Raw genomic sequence first — 13,320 nt, forward strand, 5'->3', positions numbered from 1 at the left:
CTCCCCGTCTGTCGGTCATGTGACCGGCTCTCCGCGCTGTGGGCAGGTAGCTTTTGGTTTACAATCATAAAAATTTACACTGTTCAAGAAAAATCTAGTTTTTGGGGAAAGAGAACATTTTCTGCTTAATTACCTGCATTGTATTAGTAAATGATTCATGCCAGATTATCAACACGTTAATGTGTTAGCATTAGCCTAGCTCTTCAGCAAGATGAAAACATTATCAGCAGGCGCAAGACATAGGTTTGATGGGATATCCCAAGACAAAGTACTTTGGGAATCATTCTTATTTTTTTTTTTAGCCTACTTGTAAATGTCTGGGGTTTGTACATAAATGTCTCTGAATATGTTTGCCTTTTATTCTGGTAAAAATACATAAGCATAAAATTAAAGTGTTTTGTCTTTTCACGGACCTATAACAAAACTTTAAGGTACCAGAAAGAACATGGATTGTAAAAATAAATGCTGGGGCTCCCCCTACTGGCATGTAGCCACAGTACACCTAATATATATTGTAGGACAGAGCATCAATTTGCTTTTTTTTATTTTTTTTATTACTGTCAAAATCATTGTACAAACAACAGCTTGATGTGGCGATGACTTGGTCCAGTGTGACACCAGATGAAAAGGTGTTTCTCCAGAGAGCAAATTGAGGATAAAACGACTTGACAGGGTCAGATCTGGGCCAACAGGAGGCTGTTACGTAATATATGGCACTAAATGAAAAAATAACCAAAGATTCAGCAGTTTTTTTGTAAAAAGCATTTTTATTACAGTTTTTTTCCAATGAAGTATATATAATATAAAAAAGACTTACTAGAAAAATAAAGATAGCACAGTAGTAACAAGAAACAATGTCACACAATCCTCCTACAACAGTACGTTTTTACACTTCGCCAGTTCTGACTATTCGCTGCTCGTTTTATCACGACTTAATGCAAATAACAGAATCGGCAGCCCAATCGCTGTTTCTCATGACGACATGAGCAATAACAGCTTTGAGAATCACATCTGTCTCGAAAACTCACAACCGAATTAGTCGGCTGCGATTTCCTGCTTCAGTCAACCGGCATCTTCCCCTGTGTTTCATATGGGCGTGTGCTGTGAGGAGGAGGAGGGGGGCGAGGCGGCGGTGTTAGAGGAGGAGAGCGAGGAGGGGGGCGGCTGGGGCGTGCCAGAGGAGGAGGAGGCGGACGCCGCGGAGGAGGCGGCGGCGGCAGCAGCAGCAGCGGCGGCTGATGAAGAGGTCTCGATCATGCTGCTGTGAGTGATGAAGCGCAGACGCAGCTTCATTGCTGGACGAAGAGTCATGATGATCTTCTCCACCTGGACGGGGAGGAGGCGGAAGATGGGGATGGTTTAGATGTTTGAATCTAATCTTGTCTTCGTATTTTCATTCGCTGATGTTAAAAAAAAAAAAAAAAAATCACTAAATTCACCTCCGTCATATAGCTAACCTAAATGAATTTCACCAAACGATTTCTGTGACAACTGTCAAATCTGTTTGTTTTTTTAAACAAAAGTCATTTGATTTAGGCCTGAGGCCCAGATAGGAACTAGTTTTATTCTCTGTATCACTCTTGTGTCGAAGTCTCAAAACTCATGGGTGTCATCTGATGGCAGATGAATCTGATAAAACCAGGTTAACCTTTGCTTCCAGCAGGATAATAGACCATGTCAGGAAGCTTAAAGTCATCTTAGACTCCAGGGGCCTCCAGAGTCGCCATCATGCCCTGGGGTCGCTTCTCTTCACACGGACTTTTATCCAGGTGGATGAAATGCAAAGACAATTTGAAAGGTGGAGTCGACTGAACACTGAGATCAAATCTAAAGTTGCTTTACTAGAGGATGTGCGCACAGGGCCAGCCTGGTTATTGCAGCTTTCCTATTATTCCCTAAACAGATTGTTGATCTTCCGGTTCAAATCGTTCTGAATAGCAGTTTTATCATGATTTATTATGGGTCAATCTTCTGCACTTCATGAAAAGCTGGCTTTTTGAAACGGATGCGCACGCCATTAAGAAACCAACCATTGTCAAAACGACAGAAAACATTGCGTTGACAGGGAAACAAAAATAGGAAATAAACGCGTAATAATTCACCAGTTTCAGAATCAGTGACAATTTCTGTGCAATAAGTCTACAGGACAGTTTGGCCGGGTCCTTCGACATCTTTTTCTTTCTTCCGCTTATCCGAGATCAGGTCGCAGCTTCAGTAGGGAGGCCCAGACGTTCCTCTCTCCAGCCACTTGGGCCAGCTCCTCAGGAGGAATCCCAAGGCGTTCCCAGGCCAGCCGGGAGACATAGTCCCTCCAGCGTGTCCTGGATCTTCCCCTGGGCCTCCTCCCGGTGGGACGTGCCCAGAACACCTCTCCAGGGAGGCGTCCAGGAGGCATCCTGACCAGATGCCCGAGCCACCTCAACTGGCTCCTCTCGACGTGGAGGAGCAGCGGCTCTACTCTGAGTCCTCCCCGGATGACTGAGCTCCTCACCCTATCTGTAAGGGAGAGCCCAGACACACTACGGAGAAAACTCATTTCAGCCGCTTGTATCCGGGATCTCGTTCTTTCGGTCACGACCCAAAGCTCGTGACCATAGATGAGGGTAGGAACGTAGATCGACCGGTAAATCGAGAGCTTCGCCTTTTGGCTCAGCTCTCTCTTCACCACAACGGATCGGTACAGCGCCCGCTTCACAGCAGACGCTGCACCAATCCGCCTGTCGATCTCCCGCTCCATCTTCCCCTCATTCGTGAACAAGACCCCAAGATACTTAAATCAGATATAAGCAATACTGACACCTTGTGGCTCAAATCGGCACAGCAGCTTGCCAATCACAACAATCTAATATGCCGTTTTTAAACGGTGTGTTGCTGCACTGATTTTTTACTTCCACAGAATAGGTATATAATGTATTCTTTTCTGTTTCTGGTCCGCTTTTCTTACTGGCTGCCATGTTTGCAGGCTGCAGCTCTTTTGCCAACATAAAACATGAAATGCTGCGCTCTGTGTTGGGAACCCTGGGAACTCTCATATGATTGGTTTAGGAACCAGGAAGTAAACACGGCGTACACTGAAACAAAGTAGTTCTGGACTGTACCTCTAGGTTTGAAAGGAGAAAAACGTGACTAAGACATTGATGATGGAGAGGATCAATTGTTTATAGGGAATATTACTTCCATCCTGAGTGACACATGAGAATGATTTAGGTTGATATTACAGTAAATATCTCACTTATTACTCCTTTAAACTCCTCCACTTAGAGCAAGACATCTTTCCCGACCCGGAGAAGGCACTCTACCCTTTCTTCTGTTATTCAAAATACACATGGTCCATTTTGTGCAGAACCCAAAAAGTGCAAAAAAAAAAAAAAAACCTCAGATTTGACCTTTTATATAATTTTTAGCAAGGAGGTATAAAAAAAAAAAACCAGTCCCTTGCCATTCAGAACAGCCTTCACCGTTCTGCTTTGTTCTGACCCAAGCTCACCTGCTCCTTCACGCTGTCTCCAGTGTACATGTACTTGATGTGATAGAGGAAGTCACAGATCGGGTCCATGTAGCTGAGATGCTGGGAGTGCTGGTCGACGGCCTGCAGCATCTCATAGAAGGCCACCCCGATCTTTTAACACAAAACACATTGGCATGTGCAGAAAAATCTCAACAAGTGACTCAGAAAGACGACGGCGACGCATCTGTGACCGTACCTCTAGCATGCATCGGGTCCTCTCCTGCTGAAAGCGCTGCAGGAACGGCCCCACGAGGTGATACACGTAAAGCAGCTGGAACTCTGTCTGGACGATGGGCTTCAGGGTCTCTGATAGGAATCTATGCAAAAAAAAAGCGCCGCGTCACACGAGAACCGTAGGAGGACACGGCGGCAGACGATGAAAGAGACGCTGGGAACGTTACTTGGGGATGAGGGAGAGCTGCCCGATGGAGGAGTGGTGCCAGACGGCGTGCGTCAGCGCCAGCACGTAGCTGCAGTTCATTTCGCTGTAGCTCTGGTGGCAGGCGGTGAAATCCAGCAGGGCAAAGGGATTCCCGGCCCACTCCCTCTCTGACGTCAGCGCCGGAGAGCTGAGCACGGAGACGATGCGGTCGTGGAGGACGATCCAGTAGGGTTCCTGCGAGGGGAGAGAAGGGGTGGAAAACCGTTCGATGAGACGTCTTCGGGAAGATTTCAGAAGGACGTCGTGTTTTTCCTGCACGTTTACTTACAGGGAGGGCAGTGATCACCAGTCCGATGGCATTCATCCAAGCTGTGATGTTCTCCCTGGGGACCAAAGGTTGACTAAAAGGTGAAAAAGATTTTAATCTCAACCACACAAGTCAGCAGGCCATCTATAGCCAGAGGAGTAGAGCCGTATTATCCAGTACTAATAGTCCTTTTCTGAAGGTCAGCCAGGGAAACTTAACGCTCCTGATTACAAGCAGTCTTTACCTGCTTTTTAATGTGTTGGGATTCTTAATATTAGCTAATTTTTTTTGTATAAATGTCTAATTTGCTAATTATCTTGTAAGGAAGATAGATAACTTATAGCATAAGGGGTTCCACAAGGTTCAATTCTGGGCCCATTAGCTTATCTGTAGCTGAGAGGAAGCGGCTGGATAAGCTCATTAGGAGGGCCAGCTTTGTCCTGGGATGCCCCCTGGACTCAGTGCAGGTGGTGGGAGACAGAATCACTGTAAGGAAAATCACATCACTGATGGACAATGTGTCCCACCCCATGCATGAAGCTGTTGTAGAGCTGGAGAGCTCTTTCAGTGACAGACTGCTGCATCCCAGATGCTCAAAGGAGTGTCTCTGCAGGATGTTTCTTCCAGTTGCAGTCAGATTTATAATCTTTGCTGCTCCCAACAGACTCAATAACCGTTTACATCCTGCTAATGGTTGCACAGGTGCTCATCTGACCATTCATTCTTTGCACTGTCTTCAGACGCTAACTAAGGTGACTTGCACCCGCCTTAGCTAGGGATGCTGCTGCACTATCCGGCACATTGCATATCGTTTTATGGTGTGTGCTGTAAATAGGCTGGAGTCTTTTCCACTGTGCAATATTTATTTACTCTTGGCATTTACTTTATCTACAACTCTTAGGGTTTCTTTATCACTAATTTTAGATTAGATTGTTCTTTTTTTAATTGATTTCTTCTTTTTCATTGCTAAATATTGTGTGTAACTGTGTGTGTGTGTTTTGCCACAGTCACACCTGAATTTCCCCATCGCGGGACAATAAAGGAATTTTTATCTTCTTATATTATTAAAGTTTTTCTTGACTTGAATAGAGTATTCGGAAATAACTTTTCCTTTTCCAGTTGATGACAGTTTTTTACTGCTCAGCACCTATAACTGCAAAGGCTTTTAAGTATCTCCTTACCAGACCTGTACTTGTGACAAGTACAGGTCTGTCATCTACAAGTTGCTTTAAATCCGGCAATAAACTAAATCTACATTGTTGCCTTAATCCAAAGAACTAGGTAACAAAGGTTGGCATTAAACTGAATGGAGTTGGTGTCTTAAATATTTAGTATTTTTAGAACTTGTCTTTTAATGAGCATGCTAATTATTTTATAAAACAGAAGTTGTATTTAGGGTTTTCTTTAGAAATAATTCTTACTTTTTTCACATAAAGCAAACTGGTGGAATCAACCCCTTTGCCTTTTATTGACTATAAATATATGCTGTGCATGAATACAATAGTTCATTTATTTTGAAGTAAAACGGTGTATATTATGAGTACTGACACTTCTACTCTCTCACCATTTATTGTCTGCTCTAATGTAAGGGAGACATCCCTTTATGCCTGCTGTGGTGCAATTTAAAAAGCCATTCTGGCTAAATGTCTTTCTTACTCATCATTCCTTTTGATTTGAAACAAGGAAATTGTGATTTTTGTCCAAAGGATGTTTAGAAATTGGGGTTAAAAGAGAAAACTAAACCTGGAAAGAAGGTTATATAACTTTACACCTGAAGCCTGCAACTATCTTCAATCTGAACTTCACCTCCAAAATTCTGGAGTCGATGCTGAGTTGTTTTATGTACCGTTTTATGAAACTTGTTTGTTCTTTGTTTTTAACTTCGGTTGCTCGAACGAGATTTGAGATCTCCATGACACGCTTTTGTGAAATACAGGAAATTAATGAATAACCAGAAAGATAGCCCATAAATAATAGACTTGCATGCAATTGACAATGATTAATATGTCAGTCTGTTTGTCTTCTGCACCTCTTCAGCACAACATTCAGCAACGCGTTGCCGACATCCTTCCCCGGCACGGCCAGAGCCATCAGCTCCACGCAGGTGACGTGCAGGGCGTGAGCTGCCGGGTTGGGGAACTCGTTGAACCTCCAGTCACAGTTTGGGAAGGGGCCCGGCGACTTTCCCGCCATCGGTGGGAGAGAGAGTTAAGGAAGGTTAAAATGGATTAGATAAAAAATAAAAAAATTAAATTAGGTTTGATAAAAGCTTTTAGCTGATGAGCAGCCGTGACACAGGATGCTCAAACAGCCCAGCGACTGATTTTGTTTCCTGCAGACAATTCTAACAACACGTTGGGGGGCAATAAAGCAAAATTGACTTTTAATTTCTATTCATAGCCATCGGTGGGAAAATTACTATTAGGAATAGCAAATATTAGCCAAGCACCCAGAGCCCCGTGCCCTCATCCATTAACCTGCACCAGTCGGCAGATTAATAAAGGATATTGTCCACAAGGCGCCCAATCAGCTTGCAGTAGTAGGTGTCATCAGGGATCCAAACGTTGTCCTCCCTGGGGTTCATGCCAAACTTAATGTAGGTCTCACTCAGACACCATCCCGGGGTTCGGTTGTCCTGCGGAACAAAAGCCTCAGGTTTAACGCTGCCGCTCGTATTGAACGACGCGGTCTCTTAACTGCGCTCCTTCTCGCCGCCTGCCTTCAGTGAAGACATGATGGCGTGAACCAGCTTCCTCTTCAAGTTGGTTCTGTCTCTCAGGTGTCGCTCGTAGTAGTGAAGGGTGTTGTACAGGTACGTGACGGGCCGGTCTGCACACAGAAAACATTTGCGAATAAAAGCACTGGTCCACAAGAGTTACAGCAATATCACACGGAGGGGTGGGGGGCGGGGTCTTCCTCACCGTGGAACTTGTACAGTCCGCCCAGGTGATCTAGCAGCGTCTCCAGAGACTTGGAGACGGGCAGCAGCTCGAGAAAGCGGTGGATGACGATGTCGAAGACGGGCAGGAAGCGCAGGCACACGTTGCCGAAGTAGATGGGCAGGTACTGAGTTTGCAGCTGCAGGGGGGGGCTCACCTGCTCTGCGAGACCCTCAAAGTACAACTTCTCAGGGTATTTCTGATGGACACACAGCGACATTCAGCTTAAGATAAGATAAGATAGTCTTTATTGATCTCACATTGGAGAAATTCACTTGTCGCATCAGCTCAATAGTCAGCCAATAGTCAGGAGAAGGTGCTAAAAGTAGGAAAGGGTGCATCAGTTACATACAGTGAATCTTTTATTTCCTCCACACGTTTTTCATGTTACAATTACTTTTTAAAACGCAGCATGTGCAGACCCCTAAATCTTTGTTTAATAAATTTATGACAATAATCCCACAGAGGTTTCAAACTGTGGGAAAGAGGATGTAACCAAACATCCAGGTTCTAGTGGGATTACCTTTTTAAAACCCTTTAAAACCCTCTAAATTTAAATTTATCTGTCTAATAAAAATTATTGTAGGATAACCCAACAGCAATATAATGAATATGTAACATGAACACATAGATGGATGGAACGAGAGACGGACATAATTAATAAATGGAAGAAAGGACAGGACGGGTGGACAAACAGGTGGATGGATGAACGGACACAAAGATGTGAAAATGAATAGAGAACCTTTAGAAAATAGGATAAGGAAAAAAAAGTCTAGAATACAAAGTTCATTTTCTTCTTTCAAAACAATATTTTGACACGAATAACTTTTTTTGTGTGTGTGTTTTAAACAGGCACCTTGTGGTAGTTCATGTGTTTGTTATGCCAGTCGCTCTGCAGCCAGTGCTCGGGAGCGTTCTCCTTCACAAAGTCGTTGACTCGGTTCCTGAAGTCGTTGGGCTTCAGCAGAAGGAGCTGGATTATGAAGTAGCAGACCTGAGCCTCGTTCCCCTCGTGGCTTCGCATTGCCTGAAAGACGAGAAAATAAACAACACTGAACAATGGAAGAGCAAGCATGCCTCGATAACGCCCGGTTCCTCTGAACGTTCTCACCAGACACAGGATGAGTCTGTCCAGGGTGACTATGTTGTATTTCCAGACCATGTCATTCAAGATTTCGATGCACTTGTTGAGCTGCTGTCCACCGGCTGAAGTGGAGAACTCGTAGACTAGAAAGTCTGCGAAGGTGCGCACGTGTGCCACCAGGGCGCGAGCTCCAATACGCTCCAACACCCTGATGTGGGGGGAAAAGAAAAAAAGCCCAAAAACTAAAATGTAATGCTTTAGTTGTTGAGAGTAGGCGTTCTATTAACACAAAACAGTCTCCAGACCTGAATCCTATCTGGTTTATGCGGTCCGTCTCCAGGAGCATCTTCCACAGCAGACACAGGAACAGGGGAGGAGAGCCCTGCATGGAGAAGTGGGTGATGATGTCGTTCTCGTTGGCCATCGACTTCCACTTCCTGTATTCCTCCTCCACGTTCTTTTTCAGGTTGAAGCGCGACTCCTGAGGAACGTTGTTCTGCTTGAAGAACGCCTGGATCACAAACAGAGGTGTTGTTAAGTAGCGCGCAGTTGCTTGATGGCTGCTGTGCCTGCAGAGGGAAATGTGTGGCACCTGCAGAGGAGCTGGGAAGCAGGACAGAGTGTGCGAGGCCCAGTTGTGAGGCGTAAAGCCCATGATGGTCTGGAGGATGTCTTTACACCAGGTACCTTGGATGGAGTCGGAGCCGGTGAAAAAATCTACAAGGGCACAGAGAAGGTGGGTATAAATGATACCGAAGCCAGAACTTCAACAAAATGGCCAAAATTACTCAAGAGAAAAGAAAAACGTCCGCTGGAAAGTACCGGTGACATGTGTGGCTCTGGCCAGCGTGAGGATCAACGCTCGGTTCAGCTCCTCTGACTCAGCTGACAGAACCGTCTTCGGGTCGTTGAGGAAGCGGGTGAACTGAGGCTGAACCTCTGAACTCCCCAAAGCCGTGATCAACCGCAGAGCGGTGCTCTCAACACTGAGGAGAGACACAAACAGTTGATGAGCAAAAACACCTGAGTGCATTCAGGTCTTTACTTCCTCAGTGACAAACAGAACGGCTACAGTTGTGCTGCACAAAGTAAAAAAAAGTCGTTTTCACATCGCCATATAAAAAGGTGCATCTCAATAAATTAGAATATTATGAAAAGCTAATTAGAGTAACTCAATTCACCAAGTGAAACACATAGCTTAATTACACGCCGATGTTTTCAAGCCCCTATTTCAATTATCATTTGCCACTTTAAGCTAATGAAAAAACATCAAATTTCTTAAAAGATTTGAATATTACAGTCCAATATAAAAATCTTTAATACAGAAATTTGTGCTTAATTAAAAGTATGTTTAGTCCTTCCATAAAGGTAAGGCTCTTAACGATGCATTGCCACATTATTTGCTATTGTTTTAATTTATACGTCAGTAGCTCACTCTGGTTGCATACAAAGTTTTTATGAGATTATAAGATTATCACGTCCTGCTGGCGTATTGGTGTTTTAAGCTTTGTTTTTGCTCAATTTGTTAGTAAATAAAGCCTTTTGTGTTTATTTACGATTTTAGTGGAAGTACGTACGTACTAATAGCTAATGGCTATTAGCATCTCCAGGTGAAACAATGCAGAATGGTCCAAGATCTAGTGTGTGTGTGTGTGTGTGTGTGTGTAGGGGAGGGGGGGGGGGGGTTTGCAAGAGGAAACTGGCTGGAATGTAGCTGGGAATACAGTATGTGTTCACTGAAGCAGGCACTAAACCTGCCCATTGCTAAAATGTGACCTCAGAGTTGACTGATGTGAGTAAATGTTCTGATATGAGGCTCTTAAAGTTGCTGTAGATCGGTATATTTAATTAATAATGGCTGGTCTTCAGTCACACCGAGCTGCCGCTTTACTGCAAGACAATTTGGAGGGTCAGGCTCAGTCTGGCCTTATTTACTTTTGACTTATTAATTAAGTTAACTGACATTATGATAGTTCTGCGATACTGTCGCTAGATGGCGCCACGTCTGTTTATATCTGCTAATCGCACCCGGCTCTGTTGCTATATTTATCTACAAAAAGGACCATCAAAACATTATCAGGATGGAGGCTTTGTGAATATAATCTTATTTTATCATGATCAAACAGTTTTTGGACTTTTCTAAGCACATCATGTGGCTATATGCCTTTAATCTGACAAGCAAGCCTCATCCAAATGCATATTCTAATTTAATCAGATGTACCTGTATAATTTATGTCCTCTGCAAACAGTAAAAATCGCAGTAGGTTGGAAAATATCAATAATATACAAAAAAAACAAAAAACAATTGTTTGAAATGTTGTGGATTTTAAATCAGTATCTGTAATTCATTTCAGTTTTCTGGAATCTATTTGTTTCACCTAACGTATTTAAAAAAAAAAAAAAACATACCAAATATTTGCTGTTTCCTTGGTAATGTTTATGAGCAACAGTCTGAAAGGCTTTTTAAAATGTAAGAACACAACTAGAACATGTTCTTTATTATCGCTCGTGGTTGTCATTTTTATTCTACCCACTTTTGCTTTCAGCATTTAAAAGACATCAAAGCTTTTTGCTAAGAAAAACGAAACCTGCAGGTTGTAAAATAACTAACATTTCTTTGTTGTTATATTATAAACACTGGATATATGTGCATATGTTAAAGTACTGAGGTTACCAAAGATGCAGTTGATTCTGGTTGGTCTGGGGCACAGCAGCCAGGCTGTGTAGATGACTTAGCAGCTGAACCCTGTAGTGTGGCTGGATGTGATGCATCCTGTAGCTGAACATCTCCAGTAACGTGTGAAGGATTCCCCATGCGTGAGATTTGAACACGTTGGGTAACAACTGACCTGAAAAGAGAAATTCATTATTGTTCTTGGACAGAGACATTTATTTCTGCCTACACACCCCCCTAAAAATATAAAGAAATTACATAATTAACAGTTTAAGTTAAGAGTCACATTACCTGGTGGTGACAATATAGCTAAAACCTGCCATCTTCACCAAATGCCACCAACAGGAAAATGCTAATAAACCCTAATATAAGGATCCGTTTAAACAAAGCCTCCCATGATGCTGCCACCACCATCTTTTAACATGGAGATGGTGTTCAGGCTGATGTGAGTCGTTTTCCCTAACAACAATTAGCAAGAAGGCTAAACGTGTGTTCATAAAAAAATTTTAAAAACCATGCATCATTCAAGTGCCATGTCAAAATTATGTGCTACTTTCTGTCAAAATGCAAACCTTAAGTTTGTGGTGGAACTGTGACAAAAGGTTCAAAACATTAAGAGGTAAGTTTTAAGCGCTGCTTAATTAAAAGAATCGAGAAGAACATCTTAGAAACAGTTAAAATCCCCGTTCTAGTTCATCTCATGTCTAAATTTAAACGAATAAAGTGAGCACTTACTGATGAATCCCTTGATGCCCAATGACTCGATCTCCATATAGACCAAAAGCCTGCTGTATGTTTCCACTAGTGCCGGGGCCAGGGCGAGGCTGGACTTGGCATGGGCCAGTTTGATCACACGTGTGGCGATGCTGTGGATCAGGCTGAGGGAAAGGCAGGCAAACACATACGTTAATAAAAACAAAACACATCGGTTAAACTTACCCCCAGATTCCACATCCTCCGTAATTGCTCCGTTCGCATACGTTAACGTCTGACCGACGGGTCAAGCTCCACAATTACAATCACAGCAAACAGGAAAAAGAACGCCAACAACCTCTGGTTTGTCAAAGTTAAATAGTGTAAATAGACATCGTTAACCACAAATTAAATACTTTTTTTTTTATATTCACAATTAAATGAACTGTTTTATTTATTTATCGGATGCAAACCAATCTTTTTGCCCCAAATAAGCAGATTTCTCCTTTCAACATTTAATTTGAAACGTGGGCCTCTCCAAATAGATGCATTCTGCTTGTAATCAAGGTCGCCCATGCTCTCCTCGGACTCCGAGAAACTTTGGAGCGCAGCTCGAGAAGTAAGCACGAATGCATCAGGCGTTGTTTTTCACGGACTCGCCGAGGCGGTCTGGAACGGTGCAGACGCGTCCAGGAGCGGAGGATGTGGATTTACGGGGTTAGGCTCCTCTCTTTGATTGTTCTACCTCATTTTTGCATGCACAGTGAGAGAATCCAGCAGGTTCATGGGCAGCGGCGTGACCGATCCTGACGCCATGCAGCTGGTTCCGGGCAGGTTGATCCGCATGGATCCGTTTCCATAAATGGTCTCCACCAGGACGCCCATCGGCAGAGAGAAGCAGTCGGAGTTGGTGCTGTACGCGTTGCACAGCAAGGCGATCTTGTAATCGGTCATGCCCAGGGTTTTGTTACGTACGGACTGCTGCAGAAACCTAAGACGAAGACAGATAAAATGAGTCAACTCATGGTAACCTAAGACAGCCGTTTGCATTTTGGGACCTCAGATGTTAATGTATGTACTCGTGATGCAGCTTGAGAGAGTGCGGTATTGGTATCTGAAGTTTGGAGTTGTCGTTCTGAGCTTTGCGGTTCAGGTGGATCCAGATGCAGGTCATGGCGAAGGAATGGGTTGACTGAGGCTTGCTGATGTCCGGAACTGGAATACACTGAAAAAGTTTGGAAAAACAGTAAAGGTATTGTGAAATCCTTGCTACTTGTGTAAATCTATTGTAACAGAAAAAAGATATCATTTAAATACACTGGTTCACTTTTATTTACCTCTTTTTCGGGGTAAAGCAGGTCAAACAGCTTCATGACCGGCAGGAAGTCAGCTAAGGCGTTCTTCTGAATGCTTCCTGATATGAACTGCAGCAGGACCCACATCAGGTGGTCCCTCCCTTTGATAAGACCTCTGCCTGCAAGCTAAAAAGAAAGAACGGCTGAGAAAAAGAAGGATAATAAAGGCTATGATTTCATACCGAATCCATGTCATTTAGCCTTTTTACCATAATTCACACAATTTAAAAACAACAGAAAGCAAGGTGTGCATCAACTTATCAAAGGTATGGTACTCTCTCTATGACTTATATTATAACAAGGTTCGTAAATATTTTCCAACAATCAAAACTCCGTATTTTTCCAGATTCTAGTTTCTTGATTTTTATGGCCTTTGTT

At 43.3% G+C, this 13,320-nt stretch overlaps 1 protein-coding gene across 3 annotated transcripts in view; it reads right to left on the reverse strand.

Moving 5' to 3' along the window:
- Positions 1-784: 784 nt before the first annotated feature.
- Positions 785-13,320, reverse strand: part of med23 (mediator complex subunit 23) — a 31,686-nt gene continuing 19,150 nt past the window's right edge. For 2 of the 3 annotated variants that reach the window (XM_012854479.3, XM_021311671.2), the window contains 19 exons: positions 12,925-13,068; positions 12,667-12,812; positions 12,333-12,578; positions 11,630-11,772; positions 10,895-11,069; positions 9,043-9,206; positions 8,813-8,937; positions 8,526-8,731; positions 8,248-8,428; positions 7,993-8,163; positions 7,119-7,335; positions 6,917-7,026; positions 6,706-6,832; positions 6,227-6,392; positions 4,219-4,291; positions 3,910-4,124; positions 3,705-3,825; positions 3,488-3,619; positions 785-1,326 (listed from right to left, as the gene is read on the reverse strand). In XM_012854479.3, coding sequence (XP_012709933.2) covers positions 1,087-1,326; positions 3,488-3,619; positions 3,705-3,825; positions 3,910-4,124; positions 4,219-4,291; positions 6,227-6,392; positions 6,706-6,832; positions 6,917-7,026; positions 7,119-7,335; positions 7,993-8,163; positions 8,248-8,428; positions 8,526-8,731; positions 8,813-8,937; positions 9,043-9,206; positions 10,895-11,069; positions 11,630-11,772; positions 12,333-12,578; positions 12,667-12,812; positions 12,925-13,068 — 3,102 coding nt within the window. In that variant the 3' untranslated portion in view covers positions 785-1,086. The remainder of the gene's footprint in view (positions 1,327-3,487; positions 3,620-3,704; positions 3,826-3,909; positions 4,125-4,218; positions 4,292-6,226; positions 6,393-6,705; positions 6,833-6,916; positions 7,027-7,118; positions 7,336-7,992; positions 8,164-8,247; positions 8,429-8,525; positions 8,732-8,812; positions 8,938-9,042; positions 9,207-10,894; positions 11,070-11,629; positions 11,773-12,332; positions 12,579-12,666; positions 12,813-12,924; positions 13,069-13,320) is intronic. The other variant, XM_021311672.2, reaches the window with a different exon arrangement.

This window comes from Fundulus heteroclitus, chromosome 15 (assembly GCF_011125445.2).
Source record: "Fundulus heteroclitus isolate FHET01 chromosome 15, MU-UCD_Fhet_4.1, whole genome shotgun sequence".
In the NCBI taxonomy this organism is placed as follows: domain Eukaryota; kingdom Metazoa; phylum Chordata; class Actinopteri; order Cyprinodontiformes; family Fundulidae; genus Fundulus; species Fundulus heteroclitus.